The sequence below is a fragment of the Salmo trutta genome, chromosome 16, assembly GCF_901001165.1.
Source record: "Salmo trutta chromosome 16, fSalTru1.1, whole genome shotgun sequence".
NCBI lineage: Eukaryota > Metazoa > Chordata > Actinopteri > Salmoniformes > Salmonidae > Salmo > Salmo trutta.
In genome coordinates this window covers 10,107,509-10,123,572 of record NC_042972.1, presented here as the reverse complement: position 1 = coordinate 10,123,572, position 16,064 = coordinate 10,107,509, and the positions used below count along the sequence as shown (strand labels likewise).

General features: G+C 42.1%; 1 protein-coding gene across 2 annotated transcripts in view; it reads right to left on the bottom strand.

Annotated features, from left to right (window-relative positions):
* LOC115150058 (protein phosphatase 1 regulatory subunit 1A) overlaps window positions 1-16,064 on the bottom strand; it is a 62,296-nt gene that overhangs the window by 4,468 nt on the left and 41,764 nt on the right. For both annotated transcript variants that reach the window (XM_029692961.1, XM_029692963.1), the window contains exons 3-6: window positions 16,054-16,064; window positions 15,869-15,932; window positions 9,908-9,952; window positions 9,591-9,761 (exon numbers count right to left, since the gene is read on the bottom strand). The exon at window positions 16,054-16,064 is cut by the window's right edge and continues 27 nt beyond it. In XM_029692961.1, coding sequence (XP_029548821.1) covers window positions 9,591-9,761; window positions 9,908-9,952; window positions 15,869-15,932; window positions 16,054-16,064 — 291 coding nt within the window. The remainder of the gene's footprint in view (window positions 1-9,590; window positions 9,762-9,907; window positions 9,953-15,868; window positions 15,933-16,053) is intronic.

Below are 16,064 nucleotides of genomic sequence, written 5' to 3'. Positions count from 1 at the left end.
CAGCATTGAGATTGCCTGTAATAACAACAAGCTCAGTCCGATGATGCTGTGACACACCATCCCAGACCATGATGTACCCTCCACCTCCAAATCTATACCGCTCCAGAGTACAGGCCTCATTGTACAGGACTCGGTCATTCCTTAGACGATAAACGCAAATCCGACCCTCACCCCTGGTGAGACAAAACCGCGACTCGTCAGTAAAGAGCACTTTTTGCCAGTCCTGTCTGGTCCAGTGACGGTGGGTTTGTGCCCATAGACAACGTTGTTGCTGGTGATGTCTGGTGAGGACCTGCCTTACAACAGGCCTACAAGCCCTCAGTCCAGCCTCTCTTAGCCTATTGCGGACAGTCTGAGCACTGATGGAGGGATTGTGCATTCCTGTTGTAACTCGGGCAGTTGTGTTTGCCATCCTGTACCTGTCCCGCAGGTGTGCTGTTCGGATGTACCAATCCTGTGCAGGTGTTGTTACATGTGGTCTGCCACTGCGAGGACGATCAGCTGTCCGTTTTGTCTCCCTGTAGCGCTGTCGTCTCACAGTCCTCATGCCTCCTTGCAGCATGCCTAAGGCACGTTCACGCAGATGAGCAGGGACCCTGGGCATCTTTCTTTTGGTGTTTTTCAGAGTCAGTAGAAAGGCCTCTTTAGTATTCTAAGTTTTCATAACTGTGACCTTAATTCCCTACCGTCTGTAAGCTGTTAGTGTCTTAATGACCGTTCCACAGATGCATGTTCATTAATTGTTTATGGTTCATTGAACAAGCATGGGAAACAGTGTTTAAAACCGTTACAATGAAGATCTGTGAAGTTATTTGGATTTTTACGAATTATCTTTGGAAGACAGTGTCCTGAAAAAGGGACGTTTCTTTTTTTGCTGAGTTTATTATGATAAATAGAATTGAAACTTGTGTCTCATTATGGTAAATGGTGAAATAAGTATAGCCGGTTATAATTGTAATGGCTTAGCAGATAACAAAAGACGATCAATATTTACCTGGCTAAAAGACAAAGAATATAATATCTATTGTTTACAGGAAACTCATTCAACAATTTTAGATGAAGTTGTGTAGAAAAAGGACTGGGGGGGGGCGAAATATACTTCTCCCATGGGCAAAGTAACTCAAAAGGGATGATGATATTAATTAACAATAATTTTGATCTGAATGTGCAAATTGTCCAAACAGATCCGCAAGGTAGATGGATGATTTTAAATATGTTATTGAATCATAAACAGATATGGCTCATTAATCTATACCGGTCCAAATAATGATCAAACCTACAAGCAATACAAGACTCTATTATTATGGTGGGAGATTGTAATACTGTTTTAAATACCTCAATGGACCGTAAAGGAAATCACAATGCAAACTATCACCTTCATGCACTTAAGAAAATCACGAATATCATGGATATATTGGAACTAGTGGCTATGTTGAGGCTTAAATATCCTGACCTAGTGAGATATACAGTCCACTCGGAAAGTATTCAGACCCTATACTTATGTAAATGTAATATTTCCCGTTTTTTTTAATACATTTGCAAACATTTCTAAAACACTATTTTTGATTTGTCATTATGGGCTATTGTGTGTAGATTGATGAAGGAAAAAACACTTTTTAATTAATTTTAGAATAAGGCTGTAACGTAACAAAATGTGAAAAAATGTCAAGGGGTCTGAATACTTACCGAATGCACTCTACATGGCGGAGGCTCAATCAAGCTAGTCGTTTTGACTACTTTCTTATGTCATTCTCACTGGCACCAAAATTTAAAAAGTGTTGATTGGGGAGGTCCATCAAATAATTTGCATGTACATTGCTCTTACATAATTTCTATGTGGGCAAGGATACTGTTTATATTGTAAATTAACCCAAGCCTACTGGATGATCATTTGTTTTTAACTAGGAAAGAATAATGTATAACTGACTCTTTCTGACATAACATAGGTACAGCAGATCCCCTTATTATATGGGACACTGTTAAATGTGCTTTTAGGCTATGGAATTCAATACTCATCTTTAAAATAAAAACTATTTAGGTCAGAGCTCACATTAAGAAAGGAATTAGAGAAACTAACATAGAGGTACAGAATAAGTTAGAAGAAAAAGTAGAAGAAATTGAGGAATTTATTCAAGAAAGATTCAAGAAGTGGAATATATTTAAAAAATAAAGCGAACTGGATGAAATATGGGGAAAAAAACACCAAATTATTTTTTAATCTTCAACATAGAAAAGCAACCAAAAATACATTTACTGAAACGTGTTACATATCCTAGTTGACCTATTTGCTTATGGTCTTGCCTACACCTAGCGGCCTGTTTTTAAGATTATATGATCAAAAAATATTCCATTTAATTTGAAATGACAAGCCAGACAAAATTAAACGGGCCTATTTATATAATGAATATGAATTCGGAGGGCAGAAATGATTAAATATTAAAGGATTAGACCTCTCACTAAAGGCGTCAGTCGTACAAAAGGTATACTTAAATCCGAACTGGTTCTCTAGCAAATTAGTAAGAATGTCTCACCCATATTCAAGAACGACCTTTTTCCCTTTATTCAGATTACAACCTCTCACTTTCGGCTATTTGAAAATGAAATAATCTCCAAATTATCACTATTTTTAAAACAAGCCATAGAAAGTTGCTTGCAATTTCAGTTTAATCCACCAGAAAAGACAAAACAAATAATACAACAATATATTGGATATATTTGGCTGTTTTTCGCTGCATATCATTTAGAAGTAGTCCCTTTTCAGGTTTAGAAGAAGTGACTCCTAAACGTTTTTAACTGTAATGCAGTTGATTGGTGATGATGACATGAACATGTATTGGGGTTGACAGCCATACAAACATTGTTCTCCAATTTTTACATCAACATAGTGTGAATTGCACATAATCAATAGCCAAAATGTAGGCAAATTTCACTTGGGGGCAATGAGGAGATTCGGGATCTTTCACCCACGACATCTTTCGGACAAATGTTTCCATGGCATTTACATTGTTTTGGTTGAGTTCCATTGACCTCTTTACCATCTCTTTACCATTGACCTCTTTACCATTTTTAGCTAGCTAGCTAAGATTGAGGGGAGAGCACATAGATTTTAGCTTGCCAATGTTAGCATTGCTAACTTTTTCTAACAAACTTTATTAGCTCATGGCAACATTGCCATCTCTCTAAAGTAAACTTGACGACATCCCAAAAAATGGCAAAGTTATTTTCTACAAATTATTTGTCTATGTTAGCAATGTCATCGTAATTCCAGATGAAACAGCCATTAGCCCCGTTCAGAAAGACTTGGCATTAACCATCAGTCAGACTTCAATATGTTGCGGAGTGACGGAGATGCAACCCAAGAATAGTATGGCAATGACTTTTAAAATACTCCAATTTCTATATTCCAACTGTTATTTGGAATGTTCTAATTCCAATTCCATTGTTCTAGTTCCATTGTTCCAGTTATAAACCATTTTTTATTGTACTGAGGGGAGAACCACCTCTTCGTCTCATCAGTCAATGTTATTACTGATGCTGAGTGTGTTTTAAAGGTTGATATTTTTAAAAGTCCAAGGTTGACTATTGATGGTAATGATTCAGAGGGGTTGGGTTAAATGCGGAAGACACATTTCAGTTTAATGGACTCAGTTGTGCAACTGACTAAGTATGCTCTTTTCCCATTGATTATTTTCATCCACTGGTTTTCTCATTTCTGTCTAGACGTTGCCGTTTAATCAATTTTTCCGTTCTGATTTTCAATACTCTATACTAAATGGGACTATGGGACAAAAACATAGTGTGTCTTTGCAAGAGGAAAATGTCACCCAGCATAATATCAAAGGCACCAATATTGAGGCCATATTGCAAACTACATACAGTTGAAGTCGGAAGTTTACATACACTTAGGTTGGAGTCATTAAAACCCGTTTTTGAACCACTCCACACATTTCTTGTTAACAAACTTGTGACATCGTTCGTAAGGAGGAGACCAAGGTGCAATGTGGTAAGTGCTCATGATTAATATTTATTATAACTCAGAACACTAAATCAAAAAACAAACAAAGGAAAACGAACGTCACGTTCTGCAGGCTTTACTGTAGCTGTACAAAAACAAGATCCCACAACTGAAGGGGGGAAAAAGGGCTGCCTAAGTATGATTCCCAATCAGAGACAACGATAGACAGCTGCCTCTGATTAGGAACCATACTCGGCCAAACACAAAGAAATACAAAAACTAGATTGCGCACCCCACATCACACCCTGACCTAACCAAACTAGAGGAAATAAAACGCCTCTCTAAGGTCAGGGCGTGACAGTACCCCCCGCCCCCAAAGGCGCAGGCTCCCGGCCACAAACCTGAACCTATAGGGGAGGGTCCGGGTGGGCATCTACCCATGGTGGCGGCTCCGGTTCGGGGCGTAGCCCCCGCTCCGCCCGCTGATCCCTCCACTTTTGTACCACCGGACCGTGGATCGTAGTCGGAGGAACCGGACTGTGGATCATCGCCGGAGGCTCTGTACTGCAGACCGGCGCTGGAGGCTCTGGACTGCAGACTGCCGCTGGAGGCTCTGGACTGCAGACCGCCGCTGGAGGCTCTGGACTGCAGACCGCCGCTGGAGGCTCTGGACTGCAGACCGCCGCTGAAGACTCCGGACTGCAGACCGTCGCTGAAGGCTCTGCACTGGGGGACGTCGCTGGATGCTCCGGACTGGGGGATGTCGCTGGAGGCTCCGGACTGTGGGACGTCGCTGGAGGCTCCGGACTATGGGCCGTCTCAGGAGGTTCCGGACTGTAGGCCAGCTCAGGAGGTTCCGGACTGTAGGCCGTCTCAGGAGGTTCCGGACTGGGGGCCGTCGATGCAGGCTCCGTGCCATGGATCATCACTGCAGGCTCCGCGCCATGGATCATCACTGGAGGCTTTGTGCCATGGATAATCACTGGATGCTTTGTGCCATGGATTATCCCTACAGGTTCCGGGCCATGGACCATCACTGGAGGCTTTGTACCATGGACTATCACTGGAGGCTCCGGACCATGGATTATCACGGAGGCTTCGTGCCATGGACCATCACTACAAACTCCGGGCCATGGATCATCACTGGAGGCTTCGTGCCATGGATCACCACTGGAGGCATCGGACCATGGATCATCACTGGAGGCTTCGTACGTGGAGCCGGAACAGATCTCACCGGACTGAGGAGACGTACTGACAGCCTGGTATGTGGAGCTGCCACAGGGCGTACCAGGATGGAGAGATGCACTGGAGACCGGGTGCGTGGAGCAGGCACAGGGCGTACCAGGCTGGAAAGACTCACTGGAGTCTGGGTGCGTGGGGCAGGCACAGGATATACTGGGCCGTGGAGGCGCACTGGAGGTCTCAAGCGTAGAGCTGGCACGACCCGTCCTGACTGGATGCTTACTTTCACCCGGCAAATGCGGGGCGCTGGCACAGGACGCACTGGGCTGTGAATGCGCACTGGCGACACAGTGTACATCACCGCATAACACGGTGCTTGCTCAGTCACTCGCTCCCCACAGTAAGCATGGGAAGTTGGCTCAGGTCTCCACCCTGACTCTGCCAATCTACCCGTGTGCCCCCACCCCCAAAAAAACAAATTGGGGGGCTGTCTCTCGTGCTTCCGTCGTTGCCGTGCTAGTTCTTCGTCTCGTCGCCGCTCTGCTCTCGCTGTCTCCACCTGTTCCCATGGGAGGCGATCCCATCCGGCCTGGATGTCCTCCCACGTCCAGGATCCCTTGCCGTCCAGGATGTCTTCCCAGGTCCATTGCTCCGGACCATGCTGCTTGGTCTTTTTGTGGTGGGATCTTCTGTGACGTCGTTCGTAAGGAGGAGACCAAGGTGCAGCGTGGTAAGTGCTCATGATTAATATTTATTATAACTCAGAACACTAAATCAAAACAACAAACAAAGGAAAATGAACGTGACATTCTGCAGGCTTTACTGAGCTGTACAAAAACAAGATCCCACAACTGAAGGAGGGAAAAAGGGCTGCCTAAGTATGATTCCCAATCAGAGAAAACGATCGACAGCTGCCTCTGATTAGGAACCATACTCGGCCAAACACAAAGAAATACTAAAAATAGATTGCGCACCCCACATCACACCCTGACCTAGCCAAACTAGAGGAAATAAAACGTCTCTCTAAGGTCAGGGCGTGACAAAACTATAGTTTTGGCAAGTCGATTAGGACATCTACTTTGTGCATGACACAAGTCATTTTTCCAACAATTGTTTACAGACAGATTATTTCACTTATAACTCACTGTATCACAATTCCAGTGGGTCAGAAGTTTACCTACACTAAGTTGACTGTGCCTTTAAACAGCTTGGAAAATTACAGAAAATTATGTCATGGCTTTAGAAGCTTCTGATGGGCTAATTGACATAATTTGAGTCAATTGGAGGTGTATCTGTGGATGAATTTCAAGGCCTACCTTCAAATTCAGTGCCTCATTGCTTGACATCATGGGAAAATCAAAAGAAATCAGCCAAGACCTCAGAAACAAAATTGTAGACCTCCACAAGTCTGGTTCATCCTTGGGAGCAATTTCCAAACCCCTGAAGGTACCACGTTCATCTGTACAAACAATAGTACGCAAGTATAAACACCATGGGACCACGCAGCCGTCATACCGCCCAGGAAGGAGATGCGTTCTGTCTCCTAGAGATGAACGTACTTTGGTGCGAAAAGTGCAAATCAATCCCAGAACAATAGCAAAGGACCTTGTGAAGATGCTGGAGGAAACAGGTACAAAAGTATCAACACTGCTCAAAAAAATAAAGGGAACACTTAAATAACACATCCTAGATCTGAATGAATGAAATAATCTTATTAAATACTTTTTTCTTTACATAGTTGAATGTGCTGACAACAAAATCACACAAAAATAATCAATGGAAATCCAAAGTATCAACCCATGGAGGTCTGGATTTGGAGTCACACTCAAAATTAAAGTGGAAAACCACACTACAGGCTGATCCAACTTTGATGTAATGTCCTTAAAACAAGTCAAAATGAGGCTCAGTAGTGTGTGTGGCCTCCACGTGCCTGTATGACCTCCCTACAACGCCTGGGCATGCTCCTGATGAGGTTGCGGATGGTCTCCTGAGGGATCTCCTCCCAGACCTGGACTAAAGCATCCGCCAACTCCTGGACAGTCTGTGGTGCAACGTGGCGTTGGTGGATGGAGCGAGACATGATGTCCCAGATGTGCTCAATTGGATTCAGGTCTGGGGAACGGGCGGGCCAGTCCATAGCATCAATGCCTTCCTCTTGCAGGAACTGCTGACACACTCCAGCCACATGAGGTCTAGCATTGTCTTGCATTAGGAGGAACCCAGGGCCAACCGTACCAGCATATGGTCTCACAAGGGGTCTGAGGATCTCATCTCGGTACCTAATGGCATTCAGGCTACCTCTGGCGAGCACATGGAGGGCTGTGCGCCCCCCCAAAGAAATGCCACCCCACACCATGACTGAACCACCGCCAAACCGGTCATGCTGGAGGATGTTGCAGGCAGCAGAACGTTCTCCACGGAGTCTCCAGACTCTGTCACGTCTGTCACGTGCTCAGTGCGAACCTGCTTTCATCCGTGAAGAGCACAGGGAGCCAGTGGCTAATTTGCCAATCTTGGTGTTCTCTGGCAAATGCCAAACGTCCTGCATGGTGTTGGGCTGTAAGCACAACCCCCACCTGTGGACGTCGGGCCCTCATACCACCCTCATGGAGTCTGTTTCTGACCGTTTGAGCAGACACATGCACATTTGTGGCCTGCTGGAGGTCATTTTGCAGGGCTCTGGCAGTGCTCCTCCTGCTCCTACTTGCACAAAGGCGGAGGTAGCGGTCCTGCTGCTGGGTTGTTGCCCTCCTACGGCCTCCTCCACGTCTCCTGATGTACTGGCCTGTCTCCTGGTAGGGCCTCCATGCTCTGGACAGTACGCTGACAGACACAGCAAACCTTGCCACAGCTCGCATTGATGTGCCATCCTGGATGAGCTGCACTACCTGAGCCACTTGTGTGGGTTGTAGACTCCGTCTCATGCTACCACTAGAGTGAAAGCACCGCCAGCATTCAAAAGTGACCAAAATATCAGCCAGGAAGCATAGGAACTGAGAAGTGGTCTGTGGTCTCCACCTGCAGAACCACTCCTTTATTGGGGGTGTCTTGCTTATTGCCTATAATTTCCACCTGTTGTCTATTCCATTTGTACAACAGCATGTGAAATGTATTGTCAATCAGTGTTGCTTCCTAAGTGGACAGTTTGATTTCACAGAAGTGTGATTGACTTGGAGTTACATTGTGTTGTTTAAGTGTTCCCTTTATTTTTTTGAGCAATATATATCCACAGTAAAACGAGTCCTATATCGATATAACTTGAATCGCCGCTCAGCAAGGAAGAAGCCACTGCTCCAAAACCGCCATAAAAAAGCCAGACTACGGTTTGCAACTGCACATGGGGACAAAGATCATACTTTTTGGAGAAATTTCCTCTGGTCTGATGAAACAAAAATAGAACTGTTTGGCCATAATGACCATTGTTATGTTTGGAGGAAAAACACCATCCCAACCGTGAAGCACGGGGGTGGTAGCATCATGTTGTGGGCGTGCTTTGCTGCAGGAGGGACTGGTGCACTTCACAAAATAGATGGCATCATGAGGAAAGAAAATTATGTGGATATATTGAAGCAATATCTCAAGACATCAGTCAGGAAGTTAAAGCTTGGTCGCGAATGGGTCTTCCAAATGGACAATGACCCCAAGCATACTTCCAAAGTTGTGGCAAAATGGCTTAAGGACAACTAAGTCAAGGTATTGGAGTGGCCATCACAAAGCCCTGACCTCAATCCTATAGAACATTTGTGGGCAGAACTGAAACAGTGTGTGCGAGCAAGGAGGCCTACATAACTGACTCAGTTACACCAGCTCTGTCAGGAGGAATGGGCCAAAATTCACCCAACTTATTGTGGGAAGCTTGTGGGAGGCTACCCGAAATGTTTGACCCAAGTTAAACAATTTAAAGGCAACGCTACCAGATACTAATTGAGTGTATGTAAACTTCTGACCCACTGGGAATGTGATGAAAGAAATAAAAGCTGAAATAAATCATTCTCTCTATTATTATTCTGACATTTCACATTCTTAAAATAAAGTGGTGATCCTAACTGACCTAAAACAGGGAATTTTTACTCGGATTAAATGTCAGGAATTGTGAAAAACTGAGTTTAAATGTATTTGGCTAAGGTGTATGTAAACTTCCGACTTCAACTGTACATACAGTAAACCTGGCTCCATCCAGCCACAGAATCAGCCACAGCAGGGAATCTGAGCACAGCTCTAGGGTTCATTTTACTACTGAATTTAAAGCAAGAGGTCAGCACTGCTGCCATGCCAGGACTGCATTTCCTTTTCCTATGATTTACCTTTTACTCCCCCCCCCCGACTGCCTGTTCCCTCTACCCATGTCTCTCTCTTCCACCCATCTATCGCCCACACCTCTCTCTCCCACCCCTCTCTCTCCCACCCCTCTCTCTCCCAACCCCTCTCCCTTTTTTGCTCCCTCCATCCTTACCCTCCATCTGGCAGCGCAGCTTCTCGAAGGCCTCCGCAGTGACATTGTCGCCGGTTCCCCAGGCCTCCTCGTCCTCTGGTAGCTCCAGCTCCTCCTCCTCTCCGGTGGGCAGAGTGTCTGGGCTGGGTCTGTCTGACAGACAGCTCTCTGAGGAACACTCATCATCTCCACCTATATATTGTGTTGAGAACAAAATATGCAGAAGACGAATGTATGTTGTTCACTGTAGCTTATGGAGAATAAAGTTGCAGTGTATTGTATTCTGTTGTCACAGTGTCCTGTGCAAGCAAAGAATAAGGTATAAACTCCTCTCATACCATGCTGCTGCTTGTACAGGTGATGTTCTACCATGAACTGCAACTCTGCAGGGAGGGAGGGAGAATGTGAGAGAGGTAGAGAGGGAGTGGGAAAATACACAATAAAAGGTGTAGGAGTCAATGTCAATATACTGTACAGTACGCTATTATGAACTCATGAAATCTTCACCGTCTTGCTGTAACACAGCCTTCTTAAGCGCAATCATTAGAGTTGAAGCTGCTTGTAATGTAATGGAAGTGACTTAGCCCATACTATGAATATGTTGATTATACTGTTAGAGGTTCACCTAGGGGTCATGATAGGGGCTGTACCAAATGTTTGATGTATTATAATAATTGATTATGCTCATGTTGTATTAATAGAAGGGGAGGGGTTATCAGACCCCCCCTCCTTACATTTATAGGGTCCTAGACTACAGGTTAACGATATATATACATTATGAGGTTTAATATTGTTTCACAGTACTTTTCTAGTCTCTCTGCCTCTTATGAAGAGGCTGTCTGAGAAATGTGTGACTGTGAAGACAGAACTCTGCAGGGGAGTGTAAGAGATAAGTGTTTAGTTAGACATTCCACTATAAATCAACTTGGACATGTACTGCTAAGCTTTTAGATAGCTATATAAACAAGAGTTTTAGTGTTGAGTTGGCATGGTGTTGGTCTCATGAGTAAAACATAATGACGTAGGCAGTGACATGACTAGGGCTGGACTTTGGGTTTAATAAAATAACTTGGGACCTTTCTTTGATGTAGAACTTACTCGGAAACATGCGTTATGTTCCTGTTGTCAACTTCTGTCTGCAATTGCATTAATAAAGGTTTTTGAATGATTTAATTAAAGATATTGTCATAATGCTAATTTCACCAACGAGCCAATGATTGACAAGGAACAAGGAAACGAACCCCAACAATAGCTACAGTGCGTTCAGAAAGTATTCATACCCCTTGACTTATTCCACACTTTGTTGTGTTACAGCCTAAATTCAAAATGGATTAAATAGTTTTTCTTCTCACCCATCTACACACAATACACCATAATGACAGTGAAAACATGTTGTTGTTTTTTTAGCACATTTATTGAAAATTAAATACAAAAATATCTCATTCACCTAAGTATTCAATCAGTAGTTTGTAGAAGCACCTTTGGCAGTGATTACAACAGTCTTTCTGTGTAAATATATAAAAGCTTTCCAAACCTGGATTGTGCATCATTTGCCCATTATTCTTTTCAAAATTCTTCAAGCTCTGTCAAATTGGTTGTTGATCATTGCTAGACAACCATTTTCAGGTCTTGCCATAGATTGTCTAGTAGATTTAAGTCAAAACTGTAACTAGGCCACTCAGGACATTCACTGTCTTCCTTGGTAAGCAACTCCAGTGTATATTTGGCCTTGTGTTTTAGGTTGTTGTCCTGCTGAAAGGTGAATTCATCTCCCAGTGTCTGATGGAAAGCAGACTGAACAAGGTTTTACTCTAGGATTTTGCCTGTGTTTAGCTCCATTTCATTTATTTTTATTCTGAAAAACTTCCCAGTCCTTAACATTTACAAGCATACCCTTAGCATGATTCAGCCACAACCATGCTTGGAAATATGAAGAGTGGTTCTCAGTGATGTGTTCTGTTGGATTTGCCCCAAACATAACACTTTGTATTCAAGACATAAAGTGAATTTTATTGACACATTTTTTTCAGTTTTACTTCAGTACCTTATTGCAAACAGGAAGCATGTTTTGGAATATATGTATTCTGTACAGGCTTCCTTATTTTCACTCATTTAGGTTAGTATTGCTCAGTTTTGTCCTATCCTAGCCATTAAAAGTGTTACAAGAAGTACAAAGTGTTTGTTATGTGTTAAGGCTCTGTTAAAATACGCTTAACATTATTTAAAGACAAGAAAGCGATTGTGATTGTGTTGAATTTTGTTTGGGAAATAAAGATTCTGATTATTTTCAGGGATACACAACATGAAATATATGTAGATACTGTCTCTTTTGTTAAAAATAATACAATATTTCCCTTGACAGAGTGATGCTGAATGTACAAAAATGGCTCAACTTACCCTACCCTACTGTTAGTTTCTCTGATGATAACGTGGCCAAGATCTATGCGCTGTATGTTCAGATTCAGTTCCCACTCTATCCCGAAACAGAACATAGACTCCTAAACACTCTGAGATAAAACTGGAACCAAAACACCATTCTCCTTCTGCAGAAGAACCTTTTCTGAACCCTTTGCTCAGACTGTTGTGTTCGTTTTCTTTGATTATTTGAGAAACCTACAGTGCCTTAAAACCTATATTTTCCTTTAACATGTTGGGGCTAGGGGGCAGTATTTGCACGTCCGGATAAAAAACGTACCCGATTTAATCTGGTTACTACTCCTGCCCAGAAACTGGAATATGCATATAATTAGTAGATTTTGATAGAAAACACTCTAAAGTTTCTAAAACTGTTTGTTGTCTGTGAGTATAACAGAACTCATATGGCAGGCCAAAACCTGAGAAGATTCCATACAGGAAGTGCCCTGTCTGACAATTTGTTGTCCTTCTGTAGCATCTCTATCGAAAATACAGCATCTGTGCTGTAACGTGACACTTTCTAAGGCTCCCATTGGCTCTCTGAAGCCGCCAGAAAGTGGAATGGGGTGTCTGCTGTCTCTGGGCGAAGAACAGCAGGAGAATTTGTGAGTGGTCAGCCTGGGGACAGTGACACTGGAGATGAGAATTCTCAATTTTTTTATTTCAGCCATTGAATGAATACAACATTGCCCGGTTGGAATATTATCGCTATTTTACGAGAAAAATAGCATAAAAATTGATTTTAAACAGCGTTTGACATGCTTCTAAGTACGGTAATGGAATATTTAGACATTTTTTGTCACGAAATGCACTCGCGCGTCAACCTTCGGATAGTGACCTGAACGCACGAACAAAACAGAGCTATTTGAATATAACTATGGATTATTTGGAACCAAAACAACATTTGTTGTTGAAGTAGAAGTCCTGGGAGTGCATTCTGACGAAGAACAGCAAAGGTAATCCAATTTTTCTAATAGTAATTCTGAGTTTAGGTTGTCCCAAACTTGGTGGGTGTCAAAATAGCTAGCCGTGATGGCCAGGCTATGTACTCAGAATATTGCAAAACGTGCTTTCGCCAAAAAGCTATTTTAAAATGTGACACCGCGATTCCATAAAGGAGTTCTGTATCTATAATTCTTAAAATAATTGTTATGCTTTTTGTGAACGTTTATCGTGAGTAATTTAGTAAATTCATCGGAAGTTTGCGGTGGGTATGCTAGTTCTGAACCTCACATGCCAATGTAAAAAGCTGGTTTTTGATATAAATATGAACTTGATTGAACAAAACATGCATGTATTGTATATCATAATGTCCTAGGAGTGTCATCTGATGAAGATCATCAAAGGTTAGTGCTGCATTTAGCTGTGGTTTTGGTTTTTGTGACATATATGCTTGCTTTGAAAATGGCTGTGTGATTATTTTTGTCAGGGTACTCTCCTGACATAATCTAATGTTTTGCTTTCGCTATAAAGCCTTTTTGAAATCGGACAATGTGGTTAGATTAACGAGAGTCTTGTCTTTAAAATGGTGTACAATAGTCATATGTTTGAGAAATTGAAGTTATAGCATTTTTGAGGCATTTGTATTTCGCGCCACGTGATTCCACTGGCTGTTGACTAGGGTGGGACTCAAGCATCCCACCTAGCCCAGGGAAGTTAAGAAAGTATTCACACCGCTTGACTTTTCCCACATTTTGTTATGTTACAGCCTGAATTTAAAATTGATTAAATTGCATTTTGGGGGGGTCATTGGCTTACACACAGTACCCCATCATTCTAAAGTGGAATTATGTTTTTTCGAAATTCTTACAAAATGTCTTGGATCATTAAGTATTCAACCCCTTTGTTAGGGCCTAAATAAGTTCAGGAGTAAAAGAATTTGCTTAACAAGTCACATAATAAGTTTCATGGACTCAAACATGACGTTTGAATGACTACTTTATCTCTGTACCCCACACATACAATTATCTGTAAGGTCCTTCAGTCGAGGAAGTCATTTCAAACACAGATTCAACCAAAAAGGCCATGACCAATGCCTCGCAACGAAGGGCACCTATTGGTAGATGGGTAAAAAAAGCAGACATTTAGTATCTCTTTGAGCATGATGAAGTTATTAATTACACTAAGGATGGTGCATCAATACACCCAGTCACTACAAAGATAAAGGCGTTCTTCCTAACTCAGTTGCCGGAGAGGAAGGAAAACCGCTCAGGGATTTCACCATGGGGCCAATGGTGACTTTAAAACACAGAGTGTAATTAGGGATAGGCGTCTCACTAGCGGGACAACTTCCGGTGACACTGGAGGGTGTGCAATTCAAATAAATTATCATAAAATGTATGGATATTAAACCTTTAGGTGCATAATATAAGTGTCTTATATTCACAAATAACGATTAAATATTCACTTACTTTTTGAAAATCTTCCTCTGATTTGTCATCCAAAGGGTCCCAGCTATACCATGTAGTGTCATTTTGTTAGATAAAATCCTTCTTTGTATCCCAAAAAGTCTGTTTAGTTGGCGCCATCGATTTGAGTAATCCACTCGTTCAACATGCAGAGACTTTGTTTCACCAAGTCAAAATACATTTCTATTCACTCCTCAGATACCCTAAAATGTAATCAAACTATAATATTTCTTATGGAAAGAAGTATGTTGAATAGGAAACCGAGTTTAGCAGGTGCATACTGTCTTCATGGCGTGCAAACACGAATTTCCAACTCTGTCCCTGTACTAAAACTGATATTTCTTATTCATTTTTTTAAGTTACAAGCCTGAAACCTTGAACATACACTGCTGACACCCTGTGGAAGCCATAGGAATTGCATCCAGGGAGCTAATTTTCAATATGACCTTTTACTTTTTCTTTTGATTTTCTTCCTACCATATCTATTGTGTTATATTCTCCTACATTAGCTTAACATTTCTACAAACTTCAAAGTGTTTTCTGTCCAATGGTACCAATTATATGCATATCCTGGCTTCAGGGCCTGAGCAACAGGCAGTCTACTTTGGGCACATCATTCAGGTGGAAATTTAGATTTTTAACATAGACCAGGCCCTGTCGTTACCTCATTTCCAAGAGATAATGCATTACATTATGCCTGGGAAGAAAACACTTCCCAGGCGTAATGCAAAAAAATGTACAGTTTGCTCAACTTCCCATTGGCTCAACCATCGGCTCAACTTACCCGAAGGCCATTGGCTAAACTTACTCCAAGGCAAACATTTAGACTATATTAGCCCACACAGCTACAAGGATGCACTTTCATATTGAAGCTTAGAGAGACCACAGCTGATGTATAGACCAATCTTAAAATGATCTAATTTGGTTTAGATACATGAAACCTCTAATACAATAAAATACAACTTGGTTCGAATCCAAGCTGTATCACAACCGGCCGTGATTCGGAGTCCCATAGGGCGGCGCACAATTGGCCAAGGTCGTCATTATGAATAAGAATTTGTTCTTAACTGACTTGTCTAAATAAAGGTTACATTTAAATGTTAAAACATTTAATTTGACTTGGTGAAAATCTGTTTTTTGGACCTAACTTGTTTTTTTACTTCACAGATTCCACGAAATTATGGCCTCTTCCTAAATATTTGGTCAAAATGTTAATTTTGTGCATGGTTTCCTAGGAACAAGGGTGGCTCAACTTAGCCCACTCTCTTATTTGTTCTGTTTAGGAAGTGAAGAGAGTGCAAACTGAGGACACAATTAGAACTTTGGGCGGACTAACATTATTAAACTGAAGAAAGTCACACTGCAATAACCCCATGTTTATTAAATAAATAAGAGCCTATCTTAAATGACTATGTTGATGCACACTTGATGCTTATGTGTTACCTTCTCTACAATTCGTAAGCTATATGACCTCACCTTTCATGGTGGGCGTGCCTCTTGCTCCCTTCCTCCTCTGCCTGGGAGAGTTCAACAGGGCTGCCTGCAACAACATGTCAACATTAATATGGTAAGCTGGCCAGAAGATATTCATTTGTCCATGGGTTGTAGTTACTAATGATTTCTCTATAGATGCATTGCATATGAAGTACACAGTTGATTACCTTGTATAACT